We start from the raw sequence: 22183 nt of genomic DNA on the forward strand, positions 1-22183 counted from the left end.
GTTTTATTTGCTGCCTCTGTCCATTTCTGTGTTTTGCTACATGCAGCAGCATCAAGGAGATTTTCATCTTGTGTACTTGCACCTTTCTGCAGGCTGCGGATATTGCATTTGCAGCTCGTCCAGAGTCCCAAGATCCACTGGCATCCCAATAAACACACACATTTGTGTTGCAAAGGCTAACCTTAAACCTCCCTGCTACATCCCTATCTTAACCCCAATCCTAATTCCAACCCAGAATCAAGTCTAATCCTCTTAAAGAAGTAAGAAAAGGCAAAATGTCCTCACTTTGCGTGGGCGTTCTGCTTTCTATCCTTGTGAGGACCTCAGAGCAATCTGAACTGGAAACACACACGGTCAAACACTGCGCCAACAGGCTCTAGGACCCGGTGTTTCCACTGTCATAAGGTAGCAGAGCTGAAGAAAAGCAAAAAGGGAGAGAGAGAGAGAGAGAGAGAGAGAGAGAGAGAGAGAGAGAAAGAGAGAGAGAGAAAGAGAGAGAGGGGAGGAGGAGAGAGAAGAGATGGAGAGAGCAGTATTTGGAAAGTCAGAGAAAAGCTGAGAGTGGCAGAAGAAAGTTGACACGGTGTGAGATGCGCTGCAGCCGCAATAAGGATTAATGAAAGAGCTGCTGTGTGTGAAGGAGGAGACAGCGAGGCGCGCAGGATGCGAGAGGAGATGCTGTGCAGGGGGGAAGGAGTGTCTTTGACAAAGCGTGCACATCACCGCTGCCAGGCTGCACAGGTGTAACAGGGGCGATCCTCATGCACTCACAGCCGCATCAGCACAGCTCGACTGAGGGATGCCGATAAGTTTGGCCCCTAATCTGTGACTCAACGCTGGCGTCCCCTCTCACACGCAGACACGTGTAGTAGGATACATGCAGTCCGTTCATATAGAGACACAAATACAGCGCGCATACTCCCACTTTCTGCACATGCCCACGCTAACAGCAGGCAAAAGAAGGCGCTAGCGGTGTGTAGAGGCGGTCATTCCAGTTGGATGGTTCAAACTGGGATTCTGGATTTCCCCGTTTCTCATCACAGGGACAGGACAGCCGGACAGGACGGAGGAGAACCAATTCAAAGGTGAGAACTCAAAGGAAACCTTGTGCTGTGTTACTTTGGAAGAAGTGGGTGTTTTTTGGAAGAGAGAAAACAAAAGAAACATTTATTGCTGTCTATCTCTGATGATGTTTTCTCCGTTATTTTTCCATCACACACACCCTCATTCTCCCTCTGTGAAGCAGCATTTGTAAATCTTTATGAAGGTTAAAGCATTGCTGTTACCTACTGTATACAAACCTGCTATAAAACAGCCTAGTTATAACCTATATTACTGTTTTACCAGTAAAAAGATTATGCCCTTCATAATAACTTATTAATATTCAAGTTTAATTTTCATGTCAGCAGTAATTTGTGGGAGCAGGTCTTGGGTTTTAAGTGGATCTCTGTGTTGACATGAAACCTTTCACTTACTGATTCTGGGCTAATATTTTTAGAAGGGTGATTTATCAATTATGATGATGGCTCTGGTGTCCGCAATGTTGTCCTGATTCTTAGCAGATTTTGTAATACTGTGATATTGTAAAAAGGATGTTGAAATCATGAGAGCTCCTCAGTCTTCATTGTACATTAAAATGAAAACACATTTCTCAAAGCTTGTTTCCGTGTATATTCATGCATATGCAATAGGGGATATGCTGCTTTAGAGTGGAACCCCGACAGCAACAAACCACCCCCCCACCCCCACCCCCATTACAAACACACACAGCTCTGCCCCATTGTTTATGTTTGTATAGCTACATACTGCTGTATGACAAGCCTGGTGTGCAGTAAGCACGCTGATGCAGTATTCCTGAAACGCCAAACAACCTGACACTCCTGCTTTCCTTTATATTTTGTTGCGGGAGAAAATCTGGAAAATCTGGTTTTGACAGATCACACAGATGTGTGTGTGTATATATATATATATATATATATATACATATACACATATATATGTGTGTGTGTGTGTGTATCAGAGGGTGTTTTAGTTGTTTTGCTTGACAGCATTTATTAAAGCAAGTCTTTTCTCCGCTCTTAACCCAACTGTGCTTTGTATGTTTGTGGGTGTGTGTGTGTGTGTGTGTGTGTGTGTGTGTGGATGGGTCATCGTCAATTAGAGGCCAACAAATTTGCCTCCCCACTGTGGTGATGATGATGATGATGATGAGACCATGTGCTACATCATCGCTCATGTAGAGCTCCATGAGAGGCTAATTACCTCATTTAGCTGCGCACGTACCGTAACACACACTTGTTTTAGTTACTTGTGAGGACATTGCATTGATTCATATTGGTTTACCATGTGTGCACCAGGTTTATTTTGTCCCCAGACCTAAAGGAACATCCCCTCAATGTGTGAGAACAGATATTTGTCACTACATCGAGATTAATACGACACACACTATCACACACACACACACACACACACACACACACACATGTATGTACACCGATAAACAAATACAGGCATGCACAGGTCATGACACTGCAAGATGGCTGATGTAAACACAGTCTACATGACATCTGGGCTGCATTTAGTAGGCCTGCGTGTTAAGCCCCTGTTAAGTATTTTGGCACTTTTGCACATTTGCACTTTACCGATAACAAATGAATAAAATTAAACTGATATACTTAAACAATAACAGGCTGGTGTTAGCCACCATTTTCATTAGGGAAATGTATTAAAATGAATTTAAAAATGTACAGTTTAAATGTCGTTTCCACCAAAGATGAAAATACTTTGGTGGGGGGATAAAACTGAATCCTTTTAAAATGTTGTGTAAAATAATAGATATGCTTGTATATTATGTGTCCACTAAAATATTTCTATTTTATCAGCCTTTACTGTAACATTCAGTAACATGTCAACCCTGGAGAATATAGCAGACTGAGTTGAGGCAGCTGTAGAAGGCACTGAAGCACAAGTGACAACTGAACACACACACACACACACACACACAGACACACAACACAAACAACACGATATTGTGAGATTTAGTACATTGTGTCCCATGATGCTCACAGATGTGTGTAACATTGCACTGAGTACAACATACCACACTCTCTACAGAGATGCTGGACCCATTTGTAACATAGATCGGTAACTTCTCACTCCTCAGGCCTCATTGCACACAAGCACCAGCTGTGCGAGTGGGGGGGGGGGGGGGGGGGGGGGTGCATGTGTGTGTTTGTCTATGATGTGTGTACTTGTGTATGTGAGCGTGTGTGAGGCATGGACATTTTCTAAGGGTTTGTTTACCATGTGTGTCTGAAAGGCGAATGTTGCAAGGCTGTAAAAGACTGCATGTGTGTTTGTGACCGCATGTGTAGTTATGTGGGGGAAATGTGTGTGTGTGTGTGTGTGTGTGTGTGTGTGCGTCTGGGGTTAGAGCAGGGCATACCATGGACTGATTAATGAGCTCATGCTGTCATACACACATTCTGCACAGGGGGGTTCAAGTAAACCCAGCGCCTGGCATGACTGCGCTCATTTGTTATTATAGAGTAATTCTGTGGAAATTATCCATCCTTTGCAGTCTAATGTGACAGTAACACATCCTCACTGGAAGGCACGGCTACGCTGGAATTATCCCATCCAGTTATTATCAAGCCGAGCAGAGGAACAGTACTGAAATGGCAAATTAGCCTCTGCTTCATTTATCCTGCAGTGAACACTGCACTCCATGGTGAATGTGTTTCCATAGGAACATGATGTTACTTTGAGCTTCACGAGCTGTGCAATGCTCTCTACATTGCCGCCTGTTTTTTTTTTTTTTGCTTATCTTTTCTGTTCAGTTTCCTCTCTGCTCTCGTCGGTTACTCCACACAGATCAACAAAAACAGAGAGAGAGAGAGAGAGAAGGGTTTGGAAATGAAATCAATAGGGCTATTTAACCACCACTTGGGTTTTCAGATTTTTGTTGGGCATATCTCGAAGGCTGCTCTGGTCTTATCAGCTTGACATCGCTGTTCTTCGAGATGTCTTTTTATTAGAGCCTGCAGGCGTTTGCAGCTCCCATACTCTAGAGCCAATGCGCCCTTTCTTTTCTCTGAGTGTGTTCACTGTATCTGCATTTCCTCGATCTGTATCAGCTGAAATATTACAGCAATTACTTCAAGCCCTTTGCATGTGTGTGTGTGTGGGGGTGTGTGTGTGTATGTATTGTGAGATAGAGAATCGGTGTGAGTCAAAAAGACTGCAGAGTTGCTGAAAGTAAAGAGTCAGCAGCAACAGGGTTTAAAGCAATATTTCACTTTGGATGCACATTTCTGTGTTTTCAGAACAAGCCTTTTTTCATGCAGCAAGCAGAAATTGTACCAAGTAAGACAAGTTTTAAGTTTTGTACAGTGGCTTTGCCGACAGAATTGGCTGGATTATAAAAAAGAGAAGGAGTCAGATCAAAAGCAAAAAAAAGAGGGGTAGAAGTAATGGAGGGAGCTGAGTAGATGTGTGGTTGTGTGTGTGTATGACAGAGCACCAGACTAGAAAGGAGAGAGATAGGGAGGGAGAGAAGAGGAGCTCTTGTAAAAGTGTCACTGGTGATTTGCAGCGGCGTCCTTGCAACCTTCCCTCTACCTGACTGGATGTTTTATGAGCGTTGCAGAATCAGAAAAGGAGGCAGGCTTATAATACAGCTGACAGAAGTCTTTTTATGGTGGATGGGCAGAGGTGAAGGGGGGAGGGGTGTAATAAAGCTGAGTGCATCTCTCCTGGAATGAAGCTGCAGCGATTAGGAGGGGGCAGAAGAGAGAGGGAAGGCTGCTGCTACAAATATTAGTGTGTGAGTGAGCATGTGTGAGGTATGCACCATATGTCCAGATGTGTGTGTGTTGTTGGGGGGGGGGGCTGTTGCTGACGTCAGCGTGTTGAACGATCACTCAGCTTGTTCAGTATGAGAGGTACTAGCCCTCCATGAAGGAGTGGGTGAAGAGGAGGGGAGCAGAGGGGGTTTGCACATCGCAGCAGTATCAGCGCTCAGAGCAGAACACCGCCCTCAGCGCCACTCCAGCCCAAAGACACCCAATTATTCCAGTTTTTTTTTTTTTTTCTGTGCTGTGCGGTGAAGCGTGCAACAACAAGTCACTGAATTGATCTGGAGCCTGTGAAGCACTCTGCCATACAGAATGAATACCTACTGATGAGATATTATGTAGTCTGTTGAAATGACACTTTCTTATTCTACCAGGAATGAAAAGTCCCTCGACACACAATACAGAGAGTTTTTTCATCCCTTCTTCACTTGTCAGCTCAAAGCAGCGTTTCACCACCACTCTGTTCTGTGCTAATTTTAGATATTCTCAGTTTGGACCACAAGAAGTCAGTCGTATGTGAGTTTATCTTCATTTAACACCACTCGGAAATGTCTTAAGTTTTGAATCCCAGCATGCATGAGAGACACCCTGAGTAGGTCCAACTTGCTAACACATGTACGTTTGCACTGAGATGGCTAACTTGTTGGAGGGTAATTTTTATTTATTTTTTTTTTTTAACTCCATCCACATTAAAATGCTTGAACAATACAAAATACACCAATCCATCCTATTTCAGTCAGCAAAAAAAACTACCTTTAATTACAGGCAAGGAGTACAGGGGACAGACAGCAGATTACTCTACTGAGTCTCAGCTGATTAAACTCTTCGTTTGCACTGGCTCTCTGATTATATTGATACAACCACATTCACCAATTAGTTGCTGTTGTTTACATAATTCTTTTTCCCTGTTGTGAACAAGCATAAAACAGTGATACATTGTTCTGTTATTAGAGTGCCAACTGAATAGATTACTACTTACTACTATTACTGTTACTTTTTTAAAGGTCCAATATTGTATTAAGTGCGATTTCCATGTCTGTTTTGATTATAGATCAGGTCTAGGTTCTATATTAATACTTTTTGTTCTTAAAACCACAAATATATCTTCTTATGGATCAACACAGGAGTGTTTCAAGGACCATGGACCTTTAAACTATCCGTGGCTCATTTACAGTTTTTCTCTTTGTTGATCAATGAGCACTGTCCCTGCAAAGTAAACAAATAATTGAAAGTAAAACTGTGCGACTGTGGCTCATAAATACGACCTGTTTATTAGGCGAATAATATTTCCTGCACTGCTGCACTGCTTGATATGTCGATTAAATCATCATGTTATGATTGCGAAGGCGTTACAAAATACATAAATACAGCTTAACGACAACAGATGTGCTGTGCAGTTTATATTGACATTTAAAATGAATTATCCTGGAGAAAGTTAGAGCTGACAGAGAATTTACTGCCTCAGAGGCCCCTGAACATGTTTGGTGTCCACTTGTGTCATTTGACAAAGGGGTCCATTTTCCTTGTCCACACTAAAATGCAATGTTAATGTAAAAGTAGACTTTTCAGATATGAAATCACCAGCTTAGTGTGAACGCTGGATCAAAAACGGGAGAACAACGTGCATTTTCTAGCTCAGTCTGTCTATTGCAAACTCATTTTTTCACTCACACACAAATCAGCAAGTAATTTTCCATTTTAAACATAAGAGATACACAAGTGGCTGTTAGTGACAGAGTTTCTAAGCAACTAGAATGTAGAAAAAATAAAAAAGGTGTGTGTCGAGGGTAGATTTTCCATTATAAAACTGGCATCTCTTTGTTTAAAAAGCTGTCATTTGCACATACAGAGTTGGATGTTATTAATTCTTGGACCATTTAAGAATGTGCAGAGTTACAGTGTCCCTGTCTGCTCTGAGCTGAATGCATGTGTATCCATCAGACATATAGTATATATAGTGCTGACTTAGAAGATTTCCCTTGAAACACACTGAGTTGTGTGCCAGGCTGCCGCCACAACTCAGGTATAGTGGTAACTACTTTACTACACTGTACTTTATTACTTTGTACCTTGTATTCTGGTGCTATAAACCGTACTGCAGGAATGAGCTACGAGAAGTCAGAGACACTCATTCCTACGGTCACTGATGTGTTTAATAATATTGGTGAATCTTATTGTAAGAGATCTTGATCTCAGTGAGGTTTCCTGAATAAATAAAGCTTAACTATCACCCTATTACCGTGTATTGATTGATATAATGTAAATAAGACAATTCTGCCATATATAAATATATACATATGATATCAGAGCCCCAGTCTGCTTTTGGTCTGCAGCAGGTGAGTGGTCTTCATGTCGGTGGAGGAGAAAGAAAATGGTTTTAAATCAAGCTAGATGACAAAGAAAAACAAGTTTGGTTTTGAAACAGAAATAGTCTTAATTGATCGTACATGAAGTCCCCGACATCACAAACTCCTGTGAAGCCAAACTGGGCGGCAGAGATATCATGTCACACACTAGAGGGCAGTACAGTGAGGATTTATTTTTACTTGTATTAATGACGGTGTGGAGACTCTATTCACACAGCCACATTGTGAGGACTCACATTCAAAAAGCTGGTGCAAGGATAAGCTTTTATTTTTGGGTTGAGATTTTATTTATGGCTAAGGTTAGTGATATTATGTTACATGTTAGAGTAAAGAGCAAAAAACTATTTCAGCATTTTCTGAACTATTTTATACTCAAGTAAAGTTTTCTTTTCTCAAGTGCACTTTTGAATGTAATCTTCATCTGCAGCTTTAAAATCATGCAAATTATTATTATTATTCATTGTATGTATAATAATGTATATGTATAACGATTGATTAAGGCCTGAAGTTTCACAATGAGATTCCAAAACGATGCCATTTTGTTTCTGTACTTTGCTCATTGAGCACTCTTGAAAACTATTTTCTCCGTTGTATGTCTGATATCAGTCAGCCTTTTAAAGACAATTTATCCAGCCACTGCGTTGTCAGCACCTCAGGAGCTGTGCTGGCTGAAAGGACTGCTGGGCCTCAGGACAGTCACGCCGTGATGAACGTTGGATTTGGTTGGTTGAATGGGCAGACACCTCTGTAGTGCTTACACTGCACTGATGTCTTGAGTCTGATGTGTAGGGTTTAGGGTGGAGGCATAAGCCCAAGTACTGTGAGTGTGTGTGCGTGATGGAAAATAAGACTGCCGTCCAAATGGAGCCTTGGAAGCACACAACTCACAGGAGTCTGTGTGCAGAGAGTTTGTGTTAAACTTCAGTCTAAATATTTTGTGTGACCTTGTTCTTCTTTTAACAGACATCATCGTCCTCATCGGAGAAGTGGATAGCGAGCCGCCCCAGCACCTCGTCTGTCCTGAGCCAAACCCTCTTAAGGTGGACGGGCTGCATTAAAATTACATGTCCCAAAGGAGCTGTGCTACAGCAGGCAGCAAATCCACAACACATAAATCAAAAGCAGACGACTTTGATTTCTTCATTATCGCTTCCTGCTGCAACAACAGAGGAGCGGGCATGTTGACAGGCCTGCTGACCTGCGGATGTGCACCGTAGGATTCTATTTCTGGAGCCTCGTTGCTTTTACAGATTAACTGCCCCAATCCGTTCATTGCGCCACTAGTTTGACTGCTGCCTGAGGTTGTGCATATTCAAGCTTCAAAACACCCCACTGTGCATCAGTCCAGCCATCTGAGGGGACGCTGCCTTTGGCCTGTTTTTGAAAGCAGTGTCACTGCACTTTTGTCAGACTCTTGCAGAGGAGCAAACAAAAAGAACCACATGCCATCACAACTTGAAAATCTTTCTTGTTAGTCTCCACACAATCATTTCTCAACTCACGTCATTGCTCATTTCCATCCAAAGTTGTTGAAGGGAAAGATTGACATCCAGAGCTTTCAAACTAATACTGTGACACCGGGCTTAGATCAAGACTTAATATTTTATTGCGAGAGACATTTTCCATGAGTTCCCGAGGGCAATCACGTTGACATCCCATTGCCCACTGTTTTCATTGGCCTGTCTGGGGCTAATCAAGGATTTCCATCATCAGAATTGACATTTTCATATTGTATGAGAGAGAAAGTAGCAGACATTAGCATATTCATGAACACTGACACATTCAATCATGTGAAATGGAAGACATGGGGCAAACCCTGAGCCATCAAGCCCTGAAACAAATAGCTTATGACATGTGAGGAAAAGAGATTCCTGAATCCACCGTCACGACTTCAGCGCCACATCCCTCTGCACACAGCAGCAGGCCATCACTGGCACATTACGGTATTTCACTCGATTATAAACCTGGCATGTGTTGTTGGCCTCTGGATCAAGGCCTATGATAAGACAAAAATTAAAGAATAGGATTAAAGATGGATTATCAGTGAAACACTAAAACCAGCAAAGCAGCTGCCTTTGCGTAAGCCCATCGGACGCTCTTCAGGGAGACGCACTGCAGACCGATTTGTAGATTACATTTGGTTGTTGATGTGGTGGCCTCTTGTGTGGTTGGTATTAAAAGAGAGGGAGAATGGAGAATCTAGATGAGCTGGAGCACCCTCTTCTGGGAGAAAACCCCAACAACAGCCGGGCGTTGGGGCCGGGGCCGGGGCCCGGGACTGGACAGGCTCCAGGCGGACTGTTCAAGGGCATCTTGGTGAAGTGTGAGGAGGACAGGGCCTACCCCCCCTTAGCATGGAGGAGCTATTGTGGACATCCTCCTGAGCTTCAGCAGCAGCAGCTACTGGACCCTTGCTCCTTGCCTCGCACACTGGAGTCCTTTTACCCGCCGGCCCCCATCTGGGGCCACACAGACTCCCTGCTCAGCAAAGACTACCTGGAGACCACCTTTGTCGACGTTCGGCCCGGCTCCACGCTGGAGAGGAAGCTGCTGGCTGAGACGCAGGACTTCCACAGTGTGTCCTACAGCATGGATGATGAGGACGACCTGCTCCCGGACTCGGACGTAAGACGTGATGTTGACAAAGTTTTTTTTTTCTCATGTCCTGACAGCAGTTTGTGTGTAGTTGAATTTCAAATTGTAAAATCAGGTATTCAATGTAAACAGAATAATGACAGTTATAGGAAGGTAGTGCTACTAATTTCTTCCCTGCAGACACTCAAAGACAAAGACCATTTACACGGACGGTAAATGGGACAGGAATGATTACTATAATTTCCATGGGGATGTCTTCAAATGTCCTGTTTGTTCAACCGTCAATCTAAACCCAAAGATATTTAGTTTACACTGATATAAAACAGGGAAGAGCAGTGGATGAGTAGTAGTTGCAATCAAGTAGTTGCATTATTGCAATTCATTTTCTGTTGATTGACTAATCAATTATTCGACTAATCGTTTCATCTCTACATATAAATAATTATCACATCTGATCAGTTCGTTTCTACCACATCCGCTTTGTTGCTCGGAGGAGTTGTGCATTTAAAGGAGGAGAAAGTCTCATATTCTCAGTACAGAGTCTGGGAATGAAAGAGGAATTTAAAATAGACATACGAGCGGTGCATTTCAGGGCAGGCAGCAACTGAATGCTTACTGTCAAACAGCCAGATTACATAAAGCTCCTCTCCTGCTGCGGTGCAGGTAATGACACTACAGTAGCGATGGAGGATGCCAGTTCTATTTCATAGATCACTGAGCAAAGCCCACCCTGGAGTGAAATGTAAATTAGCTTTAAAACGTTTACGGTGGTCATGTGACGTTCAGGGAGTCAACATGAGAACGCATGTGCTGTAAATGTCACCAATAAGTCGCTGCTGGTCGTTTAAATTATGATGAACAGTCTCCAAGCAAGGTTAAAATAAATTAAAGTTTCAGTTACCTGCTGTGAACTATAAGCTGAAGGCCATTTTATGATTATTACTTTGATTAAAAACACGATCCAGTGGACAAACAGTATTAAACACCATTGAAATCAGGAGCAGTTGGCCGCTGCACAGCTCAGGTTTGAGAGTTTGCTCCACAAGGACAAAAGAGCACGCAGAACATAACTTTTTTTTTTTTTTTTTTTCTCCAAGCTCATTCTGAATGCTGGTAGTAGTGTCGTGATGCAAAGGCACAGGCCTGTGGGAATAAAACCTTGCTGTGACCTCAAAGAGGCACAGCACAACATCTCCTTTACTCCTTTGTTTCAAATCAAATGCTCAGTTAAAGGAATCGAACTCACCCACAAAACTCCTTCACTGCTTCATGATGGATTTTCACTGTGGAGCTGATCAATACTATATGGTGCCAGAGCAGGAGAGATGATCTCAGGAGTGTCCCATCCCAAGTGACTTTACATATGAGCACAGTGTCAATCTGGCTTTTGGCTCAATGTGAGATGTCCCTGTTTCTTGTCACCACCATGAACTGATTCACTGATTCAACTGATTCACTGATTCAACAAAACAAAAAAAAATCCCTCCTGATATAAAAGGTAATTCCAGACAGGACGGATCAATCTGGAAATCAGAGACCCACAGACCAGGCATGTGCAGTGAATGACAGACTGCCGTTAAAATAACCTCGCCAACTAATGTCTAAAATTCAGTTTGCTTCCTAAGAAAAAAGGAAATGTTACGGGAGCATCTTTCAGGCACAAAACGAAACAAGCAGAGTCATAATGTGACATGGTCAGTGTGAGAAAGGAAGTCAGACTGAATATGCAGCTGTTTCAAAAAGATGCGTGAGTCATGAATAACCTGCGGTCAACACAGCTACTGCGCATCCAGACTAACCCCATTCAGTCACATTATCTTTCAGGCACAAGCAAAGTTTAGCAGTTGTTGTGGACGACATGGACGTAACATGAAAAAAAGCCAATTTGCTTTCTATCAAAATTGTTAGTGAGTGTATAATGTTTGTGTATTTGTGTATTATATTTTATATGCAACTTTTAAATTGAGTAATTGTCTTCTTTTGAATGAATAAGCTTTGGGTCTAAAGGGAAATTTCACTCGTTACAAAAACCGTATTTCTTACTTATTATTGTGGTGTCTAGTTTTGGTTTTACTCGCACTGGTTTTTAAGATACACACCACATCAATAACGATAAATAAACACACAGTCGTGTTATAGCATTTGAAAATTACATAAAAAAAATTCTGCCTATATTGAGTGTCTTTCCAGAAACAGTGTTTTGAATGGAACGACTTTGAACCAGAAAAATAGTCCCTATGAAAGAAGTTCACAGTGGAACGTTTATGGAGGGGGATGTTGCTGCTGAATTTTTTCCAAATGTAATTTTTAATTGCTGTGAAATTTAATTCAATTCATTTCCATTACGCTGGTGTGGGGGCAGAAATCTCAAAGATGAATATCTCAAAAAACCTGCATGAAAGAATCTGCATGAACAAACACCATCTGAGGTGTTTTACCAGGCCATCTAACCAGAATGCAACTGAACTGCAGTCTCTTTGAATCCCAGGACTCGTCCATTGATGACTTCAGTGATACAGACAGCGAGAGCAACTTCCCTCTGATGATCCCCCAGGACTACCTGGGTCTGGCCTTTTTCTCCATGCTCTGCTGCTTCTGGCCCCTGGGCATCGCTGCCTTCTACCTTTCACAGAAGGTTAACACTCACACTCAAACACACACACACACACACAGTCCTGAGCTGACAAGATATAACCTGGCAGTGCAGTTCACAGCCAAGGGTGATGTCTTACCCTCTGCAGTGTGTGTAGACTAACAACAGGTCCGCTATGTTAAGTGCTGTGCAAGTGTGGATGTTATGGAATTGCTTTGGAGTTGAGACAAGGAGGCGTTGCACCCAGATTGGCAGGATTATGCCACAAGAGCTTCCAAACATCGGAGAGCTGAACAATGCAACAGAGTGATTGCTTAAGACGTGTTTAATCTTCAATCTCCGATATTTGATTGAATTAACGTCCCTAAACCAGTGTCTCCAAAACACAACCTTCCCATCACAGTCGTGAACTGCTCCGGCAGAGACTAATCTTCCTTTGGTAGAGTTGTTCAGGTTGAGAGGCTGTGAACTTTAAAAAGTATTTCTTTTTGTTGCAATTCAAGGTTAGTTTTTTTGTTATGTTTTCCAATAGATGATAAACATAATGCAACACAGGACAACATCTTACAGGACGTCAATGAGGAACAGGTAACAGAGCAATCAAAACAAATCTGGGCACACATGCGTTCCGTGTGTAGAAGCTAACCCATGTAAAATAACCAAAACCAGTAACAGAGAGCAAAAGAGAAACAGAGACAAGTTTGAGTAGCAGATTTTTTTTTCTTCTTCATCAATAATTGATGTAGCGACACCCGTAGGTGATGGCTCGCGCCCACTGATCTGTGTGGATGTCAGCTCACAGGACGTTCCCTCGCACATGAAGAAAAATCATGGCGAAAGTTATTCAGTATCGTTCCATGTTGAAGATTCAGTCTGTGAGTGTTTGTCACCCGATGTCTGAAGTCACATGCTGTCCTTTACATCTTAGCTGTAGCCGTCGTCACATGTTGAATAAAAGTACAAACAGAATAATGGGACAGACACTGTTGGGAACAAACAACATTAATAATACATAAGAAATATCAATAAATGCAGCATACTATATCAGTACTATCATATATATATATAATCCCTGTCTATTTATATTGATATTTCCAATGGCAGCTGATTTATTTTTCACCATGTGCTACTGTAGCAAAGAGTCTAACAAGACATTGAAAGAAAAAAACAATTAAGAATCAGTATACTAGCAAACATGCTGCTACTTTCAGCTACCAATTACAACCAATACAACCATCTCCTTTACCTCGAGCTGTCCATAACCAGTCTCTGCAAAGGCTGAGGGCTTGACCAGCTACAGATACAGATACTGATACAGTCAGAGAAATAAAGTTGTAATGAGATACTGCAGCTACAGCTCATGTGAAAGTCTTAAATTGATAGCTGAAATGATCAATCTCCTCAGAGGCAGAGTTGGTGGAAATATGGAGCAGGACTAAGGGAGAAGGGGACAACTTCACTGCACAAACTATCTCATCAGTCACTATTACCACTGGCAGTGTGAAAAAGCCCTTCACACCTCTATCTCTAGTCGCCAGAGGCCCGTAGTTTATACAGGCATCATTCCAGCAGTGCAGGGGGAAAAAAAAAAATCCCATTAACGCTTTTACAAAGCTAACTGGCAGCAAGCTGCAAAGGCCTTTTGATCAAATCAATAGCCTTCGTTAAGGTTTAATTAGAGTCATAACAAGAAGCCCCAAGGTGATAGATTTCCAATATTGTTGAGTGCTACCTAAAACAGGGGTCAGAGACAAAGACAAGGACTAGAGGGGGAGAGGAAGGAAGGAGGAGAAAGTGATGAATGAGGCACAAACGCCGGGTGCGATTCAGAGATGGAAGATAATATGGGTTTAGCGTGAGATTGGAATGAGTGGAAGAGGAAAGTGTAGGCCAGGGAGGACATTGACAAATGATGACAAATGCTGCTCTCCCCCCACCCACCCCTCTAATCCTTATCTCACCCTCCTCTCTCCTCTCCATTTCTCAGACCAACAAGGCGTCAGCTCAGGGGGATTTTCAGGGGGCCAACGCAGCGTCTCGCCAGGCTCTGTGGCTCTCAGTGCTCTCCATTGTGTTTGGAATCATAACGTACATCTGTGCCATCGCCGCGTTGATTTCCTACCTGTCCGGGAAACCGCCATAAAAATGGCTCTTGCACGAGGGAATGCACATAGAAGAAACAGACCTCTTACACACATCTCATTAATATCCACACACGCCAACGTATCACCTGCAAATGTAAAGTAATCACAGTCTTTGTCTGTCAACCCCGTCTGCAGTCATGTTTTATCTACACCGAGATGGAAAAAGCCAAGAACAGACATAATGATACAACAGGAGAGCTGGAGTCTCCATCATAATCACTCCTAATTGGATTAGGGCATAATTCAGCTCAGAGGATGTGAAGAAAAATCATTGAAAGTTATTCAGTCTCACTTCATGTAGAAGATTCAGTCTGTAAGTGTTAATTATTTTTGTCACTTGCGGTCTTAAGTGACCTGTTATCCCTTAAATCCGGGCTGTCGTCATCACCACATGTGAAGCATTACTGAAGTAAAAAAAAAAAAAAAAACTGTGACAACAAATGCAGATGTTATCACTGTAGATATCACTGTCACAAAAACAATGGAGGAATAATGAGAAGCGGAGGGAGAAAAGACAGGGGGAAGTGGGGCAGCAAGCGGCGATGGAGTCTGCAGATTTATGAGAAGGTCACAGCAAGGACGTGGCAGCGGCTAAATCCTGATGGACCTTGCTGTTGGAGGGGCCTGAGCCAGCACTGTCGCTGGTGGCGGTTTCAGAGCCCCAGAGCTTTATTTTTAAAACATATGACGGGCCAGAAGCAATATTCTTTGAGAGAACCCAGAATTCATTCCGACGCCTCTGGTCGGAGCGAGGGACCCGCAGGGAAACACTGCACATGCACATCGATCAACCCAACCTGATCTCACATTCAGCATCATTCACCGTGTCCCTGCAGAGAGGACTGATTCTGCTTTGTTTATGCTATAAGTTGAACAAGTATCTTTATGTTGAAATACACGTAAAAGCTAAATAAAAAAATACATATTGTGCCATTATATAAGAAAATAAATATAAAGAGTTTTAAAATGAAGTGCAAGGTGGCGATGTGAACACTGGCTTGAGATATAGAAATAAAAGGAACTGCTTCGTACAGTACACTGCATATACATAGGAAATGATAAGATAGACCTGCGAGGATAGGTGCCAAAAATATGGAAGAAACTCTGCGGATGATCCTTTTATGAGCTATTCCATTAATAGAAGCAACCAGGCTGCTACTCCACACCCCAAAATATAATTCCCCCAAATATAGATTCTGCTATTTCCTCCCCCTTAAAAAAAAAAAAAAAAAGGACAGGAATCCTTCAGGAAGTTGCTTCTTGCAGTCTGACAAACTTAAAACAAAGTTCTCTACTTTAACTTGCGTAGATAAAGTAACCCTTTGTTCAGATGAGCAGACGTGTAAGACAGCGCTCAGCCACGTGGTGCATGAGGTAGGAAAGTTTCCATTTGGGTCACATTAGAAACCTGCATGGCGAGTTTGTAGTTTGACGTGTACAAACCTGCTACGAGCTTCAGTCTCTTCCTTCATTAGGTCCTGAATCACTGCAAGAGCAGCTTTGATATGAGGGGAAAAAACTCTGGCCGTATTGGGTTGAACTTAAATGTGCCATTAATTAAAAAAAAGAAAAGGGGGAACTCCAAATAAATGTTTTAAAAAATGGCTGTAAGGAAAAAGTTGACATTTTCTATGTAGATGTATAGTTTTTATAGAGTCCACAGCTGAACTACAAATAGTTCAAATCATGGCTTTGTTTTCTGCAAACCCAGTGTTGTATCACGACTGAGCCGATAGATTACGATCACTATAAGTGACATGTGTAGACACACCTGTGATATCTCGGTGTCTGGCCCTCGTCTGCTATCACTGTTGATGTGCTGTGATACAGCTGCACTGACCGAGTCCACACACGGTGTCGTACAGTCCTGACAATCCTGAAACCACCCTCCGTCTCCACTGGACATTTACGTCAATGAAAAGAAAATTACCCTTTTGTTGTTACAGCCGAGTTGCCACAATTAGTGATTTATACGGGAGCATTTAACGTGGATTGCCTTGACGGATCACGCCGGCACGAAACAGGGTCTGGTCAGATTTGTCTCACTTTGTCTCACTTGTAACAGATAACGACTGGACGGACGCAGCGGAGTGGACAACTCGTGAGTCGATAAAGGTCAAAGGTTGTGGCAAATGAGATTTATTAGCAGGAGAGATATTTGATTCTTTCCCAGTTCACATCCTTGTATTACATGTGACTATTAAACTGAAGGAAAATCAATGAATCCCAATAAATGCACTTGTTTGACATTCGTCTTTCCTCTTTTCAACCTGGTCTTCTTTCAAATGTCCTCATTTAAACTCCCACCATCTTCTGACTACAGCTGAACTGAAGCGAAGGTAGCCCAAAGTGGTTGTTGAATATTTTATTACAACATCAGTATTTAAAAAAAAAAAAAACTAGAAAAAAAGAAAGCTGCTTCTTCATCAGAGGGTTTTGGAGTATCGCCGCCTGACAGAGTCCCTGTAGAACTGGAAGATCTTCTCTGATGCTTTCTGACTGACTGCTATACACTGCTGCAGCTGTAGAAGAAGAAAAACAAGCATTAAAGAAATATGAAAGGTCTGTGATATCACTACAGGTAGAGACAGAAAAACATCTCATCATCATCGGTGCTGAAGGAAATCGATGACAGAGCCTTCACAGTAGTGACAGATATATGATGCAACACACAACAGCTGTACAAATCTGGAAATCACACGTTAGACACTATTACAAAATCTAAATTTGGCAACGACGCAGTGTTTCTGGGAAAAATGACTCATTCGTAAGCTGACCTCATGGACTGAAAATGATCCTTTGGTTGACGACATCAATACTCGGCGCTCCGTGCTGTCAATAGCAAAGGTCATCAAAGCTCGACTTTCCTGGTGAGAGTGGAAACAGACAAAATAAATAAATAAATCAAGAAATTCAGTGAGGATTCTGACAGCGTTGACTCCACTGAAAGGACACGCTAAATTCCTATAATGTATTTAAGTTCCGTTTTTCGGTGTGCCCAGATTTCCCTGAATCTGCCTCGTATGATGGACCTGTACAGTCCTCAGCGTCTCCCAGAAAACAGGCCTGAACCACAGAGCTGCAGAGGGTTTAGACAGAGAAATCCACTCCTCATTTAGTTTTCTAGCTGAAAGGGGGGGGGGGGGGGGGATTTGGAGGCAGAATTACCTATTACAAGCGCGAAGTACGAGATATGAGGCACAGAGGTAAAACTCATTTCACTGTGGATATGGAGCTGAGTGTCCTGTAGAAGGGTTTAAATGTCTGGAATGTACTATAACGCATCAGACTGCTAGCGTGTATTAAATGTGTTTCAAGGCTTTTCAAGTGTATAGTACAGTCATGGTCTTTTAGTGATTTTTCTACAAACCCAAAGCCTTACTTTTTTTATTTTATTCCTGAATAATGAAACTGATGATTTTGCTGATATGAACCAATAAAATATACACAGCTCTTCTCATGCCCGTCATCCAGGCCGGGATACATGTGGGAAAACTGGTTCCTCTGAGCTGAAATTTAACACCTGTGCTTGTCAATATGAAGGTGCTTGTTTGTTTGTTTATTATGATCTCCATGAGCTTTTGCAAAGCGGCAGTTATTCGTCCTGCGGCCCACACAGTTTACACGTTGACAACACAACCATATCATCACAATTACACAAGATAGAAGATCCTCCTTAAACACTGCATGCCCATGAAACACACAAAATATACTTATTAATTATTAATATTGCTTGTAAGGTAAGGCTCTTTTAGTGTTTTTAAACTATATATATTATTTTGTTGTATAGTGAACTCCAAAACAACCTCCAGTAACATGCGTTGTTGAGTAATTGTGTATAATTGTACTGAAGGATAGTTTTTCATCCCTAATGAAAACCATCAATGAATACAGCAATCTATCACCCGCGCCTCAGACTTACCTTCTCCTGAGCTGCAGTGGGGTCTGTGATGATCTGACCGTCTGTGTCGATGGCACAGGTCACTCCGCAGAACAGGCAACTCATAGGCAGGCCTGCATCCATGAGAGCCATACAGGCGGCATTCAAGAAGCAGGACAAGAGCTGAGGAAGCGCTAAGGAAGAACAGTCACCAAGAAACACGGTCAGGAGAGCATTTCAGTGACTGGAAGTTATTAACCTTACCGCACCACGCAGCAGAGAACTTCACTGAAGGATACTGAACCATCGTCGTGCAACACCTGAAGAATGAGAGTGAGGGACGAGCGGGGATGAAGTGACAAGAGCAGAGATGCCTCGCAGGTCTCTCGCACACACTGCTCCTGTGATCGCTCCCTGACACCTGGAAAGTAAATACATGCTTGAGGTAGACAGAAAAACTTACTGGCTCACTTACTCCACCTTGTGGTGTGTGGTGGTATGGCAGCAAGGCTGTAAAATGAACAGCTACTAGCCTGAAGTTTGCTTTAAATTTACCCTATATATAACATATTTCCAAACTGCATAACAGTTTCTCATGTATATCACATATCTCCTAATGTCAACACTGTATTGTAACTATAGTAACCTGCCTACACTGTGTGCATGACTTTAAAGAATTAATTATCAGCCATAGAAGAAGATTTAGCAACATTCAGGAACTGCGTTAAACAAAAAATTAAATGAAGCTGTTTCCCCTCCTTGGACAACAACTTACTTGGCAGTCCCACTTTGGGCTGTATCAACACCTCCAGGGTCGCCCGGTCATAGATCTCCTTGCTGACCTTAACCTCCGCTGGTCCATACACTCCAGCCAACACACTTGTGTCTCCTTCAGACAGAAACAAAAGAGGACATTATTCAGTAGAAAATACATTACTGATCCGCGGGGGGGGGGGGGGGGGGGGGGGGGCATGAGAATAGGACGTGTAGAAGGTAAGAAAAAACACAGAAGCACTGAGAAATCAACATGCTGATCAATAATGCAACACCAGTTCAAAACAGATAGAGGCCATCATACAAAGCAACATCTTCCCCAATCACAGTCATTCTTCACTCTGCTTTCAGAGATAATATGTCCAATAAATTATAGACTTGTCACCGTGGAAACAAACTAGGTTTTAGGAATTTATTAACAAATGCTAAGGCCTGTTTTTGTAAGAAGGGGAGTTAAATCTTACCATGTCATCATTTAAAGTCAAGGTCTTATTTAAGTTCACTGTGCACTGATGGGTGTTTGGAAGATGGTAATGTTACATCATGTATTGGTTTACACCCACCAAAGCCCAGACTTTAGGTATCATTACTTGGAGACCACCTTTGAGGACAGTCGACCTAGTTGTAAAAACTAACCATTTATGCTTGGCAGCTCAACAGCAAAAGATATTGTGTTGTGAACCTAAAGCCTGGTCTCACAGGCTCAATATATCACAATCTAAGCGTCGTGGGATTTGATCTAGACCTGATCTAGATGTGAAAAAAAGTAAGTAATGAAATCTCCCTTCTTGTGTTTTCCCAATCAGATTATATGTTATATCTTAAATCTGACAGCGTGTTGTTAAGAGTCTTCTCTGGAATAATCTGGTCCAGATTTGACAAGTCTAAGTATGGTGGTTTTTGGTCTGTAGTGCTCATTGATGTTTTCACAGATTTGTGAGAGGGTTTCAAGCAGTCTTCATGTTTTCTAAATAGGGGCTGAAGAAGCGGAGCTCTACGGTAAACTGCAGCTAATCCTAAATAAGACCGAGTAGCTGCTTGTTACAGCTGACTCCGTGTTTCCAAGTGTCGTTACCTTGGATGAAGGACGCCGAGCCGTCAGGTCGAGACAGTAAGCTCTGCTCACAGCCAAACTCTCTCAGGGTAACACTTGAAGAGCCGCACACCTCCATCACGCCGCCACCATGGAGGAAAAGTAGTCTGTCGAGGGTGGATGATGTCATCTGTTTTGCCGCTGAAGGACTCTTAGTGATGACATAAGAGCGAGGAGGTATCGTTGATAACTGCATATTACTCTAAATAATTTTACTAATCGTTTTAATGTGCTGGTTCCACTGGAGAAATGCGGAGAAATAGTGTCTATCTGTGACCTCACGAGAGAAAAATAACGTGGTAGTTTTAACTTGGTCACGGTATTTTGAAAGTAGTGGTGGTCATGTCTACAATGACACACTATTTAGTGTTTCAGTTCTCCGCTGTCGTCAAACACTCATGATTTTACATTCTCTCTTCTTCTCAACAATGAAGGTGTTACTTATCAGAGGTCATATCATAAGCAGATCACCTTCATACAGAGTAAACGGCTCACTGCCCCCTTGTGGTCACAGCAGGGAACTGCAATAATAAAGTAGTAAAAGCAGCGTAAATACAGACATGAAAGCATACCACCACTTCCGCTAAGTACTTTCAAAATACACTGACACCATCTGAAACGAAGAGACTAGCAAAAACTAGCCAATTTATTTAAGATGCCAACGCCGTATTATTGTAGCTTGCGACTACGGATTTCCTGCATCGATGAGGATATAACGGAATGTAGTTTTGTGTTTTTAGTGTCATTAGTTTTTTATGAAAGCAGGGAACTGCAACGCTAAATAAAATCGTAAAAAGTGTATCAAAGCAGACATGACCACCATTTCTGGTACATACTTTCAAAATGAACTGACGAAGTTGCAGCAATCAGGAACTAAGAAACGAAATGAACATGTTTATTATTTTCCAGAGATAACTGTAAGTGTTTGGACACATGGAGAACTCCACAACATGAACACCTTTACAACATGAAGGTTAGAATATAAGATGCTACCTGCGCCTGAAATATCATTATTATTATTATTATTATTATTATTATCATTATTATTATTATTATATAAGTAATTTATCCAACCCACCACTGTGACATTATACCCACTTTAATTCATGTTCTCCTTGTAAAGAAACACATTATCATTGTACATATTGTACAAAGACAAGTATAACATGGAAACATTTTGTAAGTCATATGGACAGATGTGTGGAGATGAGGTCAAGAACAGCAGCCCTGCGAACCCCCTGTTAAACTGAAATCCTCAGAGGACCAGCCTGCTGCTGCACCTGACCTACTTGTCCAGTCTACACCCCCTTCAGTCCGTCACTCTCCTTGCAGACAATGCTGACAAGTGAGCAGGTCAAATATTAAGGAGAGCATGGAGTAAAACAAAATGTCCAATGTGCAACTTATCCTTACCTTAAAAAAAAACACTAAAACACTAAAAGAAAACACTTTATTTCTGAGAAGGAACAACAACCCAACAACCTCACAGGAACTGCCAGAACAGAAAGACCGTCTCATATGTGCATGTAAACTATTTGCCAACAAACCTCCTATTAAAGTAATGACTCTGGCTCTGTTAAGGAAACATGACCCGGGCACTCTTGGCAGACAGTTTCAGATGTAAACAAATACACTGAACACTGTATTTCAGAGTCAAGCCCAGTGATGTTCTCTGGAAATGTAAAAAGCTTTAACACTGTTTGAAACTCGACCTTAAATTTATGCAAACTTTATTTTATTCAATAAAACGAGAACATCACATGCAGACCTCAGTGGATCAGGTCCAAATCAAAAACCACTGTGCTTAGACTTTTCAAATCTGGGCTAACTTATCCCAGAGAAGCCAAAGACTCTTTAAAACTTAGCTTTATATTGGTGAAAC

General features: G+C 42.0%; 2 protein-coding genes across 2 annotated transcripts; one reads left to right on the top strand and one right to left on the bottom strand.

Moving 5' to 3' along the window:
* Positions 1 to 542: 542 nt before the first annotated feature.
* Positions 543 to 16803, top strand: tmem91 (transmembrane protein 91). Its single transcript, XM_023416059.2, has 4 exons — positions 543 to 1085; positions 8186 to 9847; positions 12306 to 12452; positions 14398 to 16803. Exons 2-4 carry the CDS (start codon positions 9413 to 9415, stop codon positions 14551 to 14553), a joined length of 738 nt encoding a protein of 245 aa, XP_023271827.1. The 5' UTR covers positions 543 to 1085; positions 8186 to 9412; the 3' UTR covers positions 14554 to 16803.
* Positions 16804 to 16904: 101 nt separating this feature from the next.
* exosc5 (exosome component 5) lies at positions 16905 to 20628 on the bottom strand. The gene is made up of 6 exons (XM_023416058.2): positions 20284 to 20628; positions 19210 to 19323; positions 18734 to 18855; positions 18477 to 18617; positions 17332 to 17421; positions 16905 to 17076 (listed from the first exon to the last, which is right to left on the bottom strand). Exons 1-6 carry the CDS (start codon positions 20495 to 20497, stop codon positions 16981 to 16983), a joined length of 777 nt encoding a protein of 258 aa, XP_023271826.1. The 5' UTR covers positions 20498 to 20628; the 3' UTR covers positions 16905 to 16980.
* Between the last annotated feature and the right edge of the window lie 1555 nt (positions 20629 to 22183).

Source organism: Seriola lalandi, unplaced genomic scaffold (assembly GCF_002814215.2).
Source record: "Seriola lalandi dorsalis isolate HSWRI2012SDOR001 ecotype SW California unplaced genomic scaffold, Sedor1 jcf7180002054560, whole genome shotgun sequence".
In the NCBI taxonomy this organism is placed as follows: Eukaryota; Metazoa; Chordata; class Actinopteri; order Carangiformes; family Carangidae; genus Seriola; species Seriola lalandi.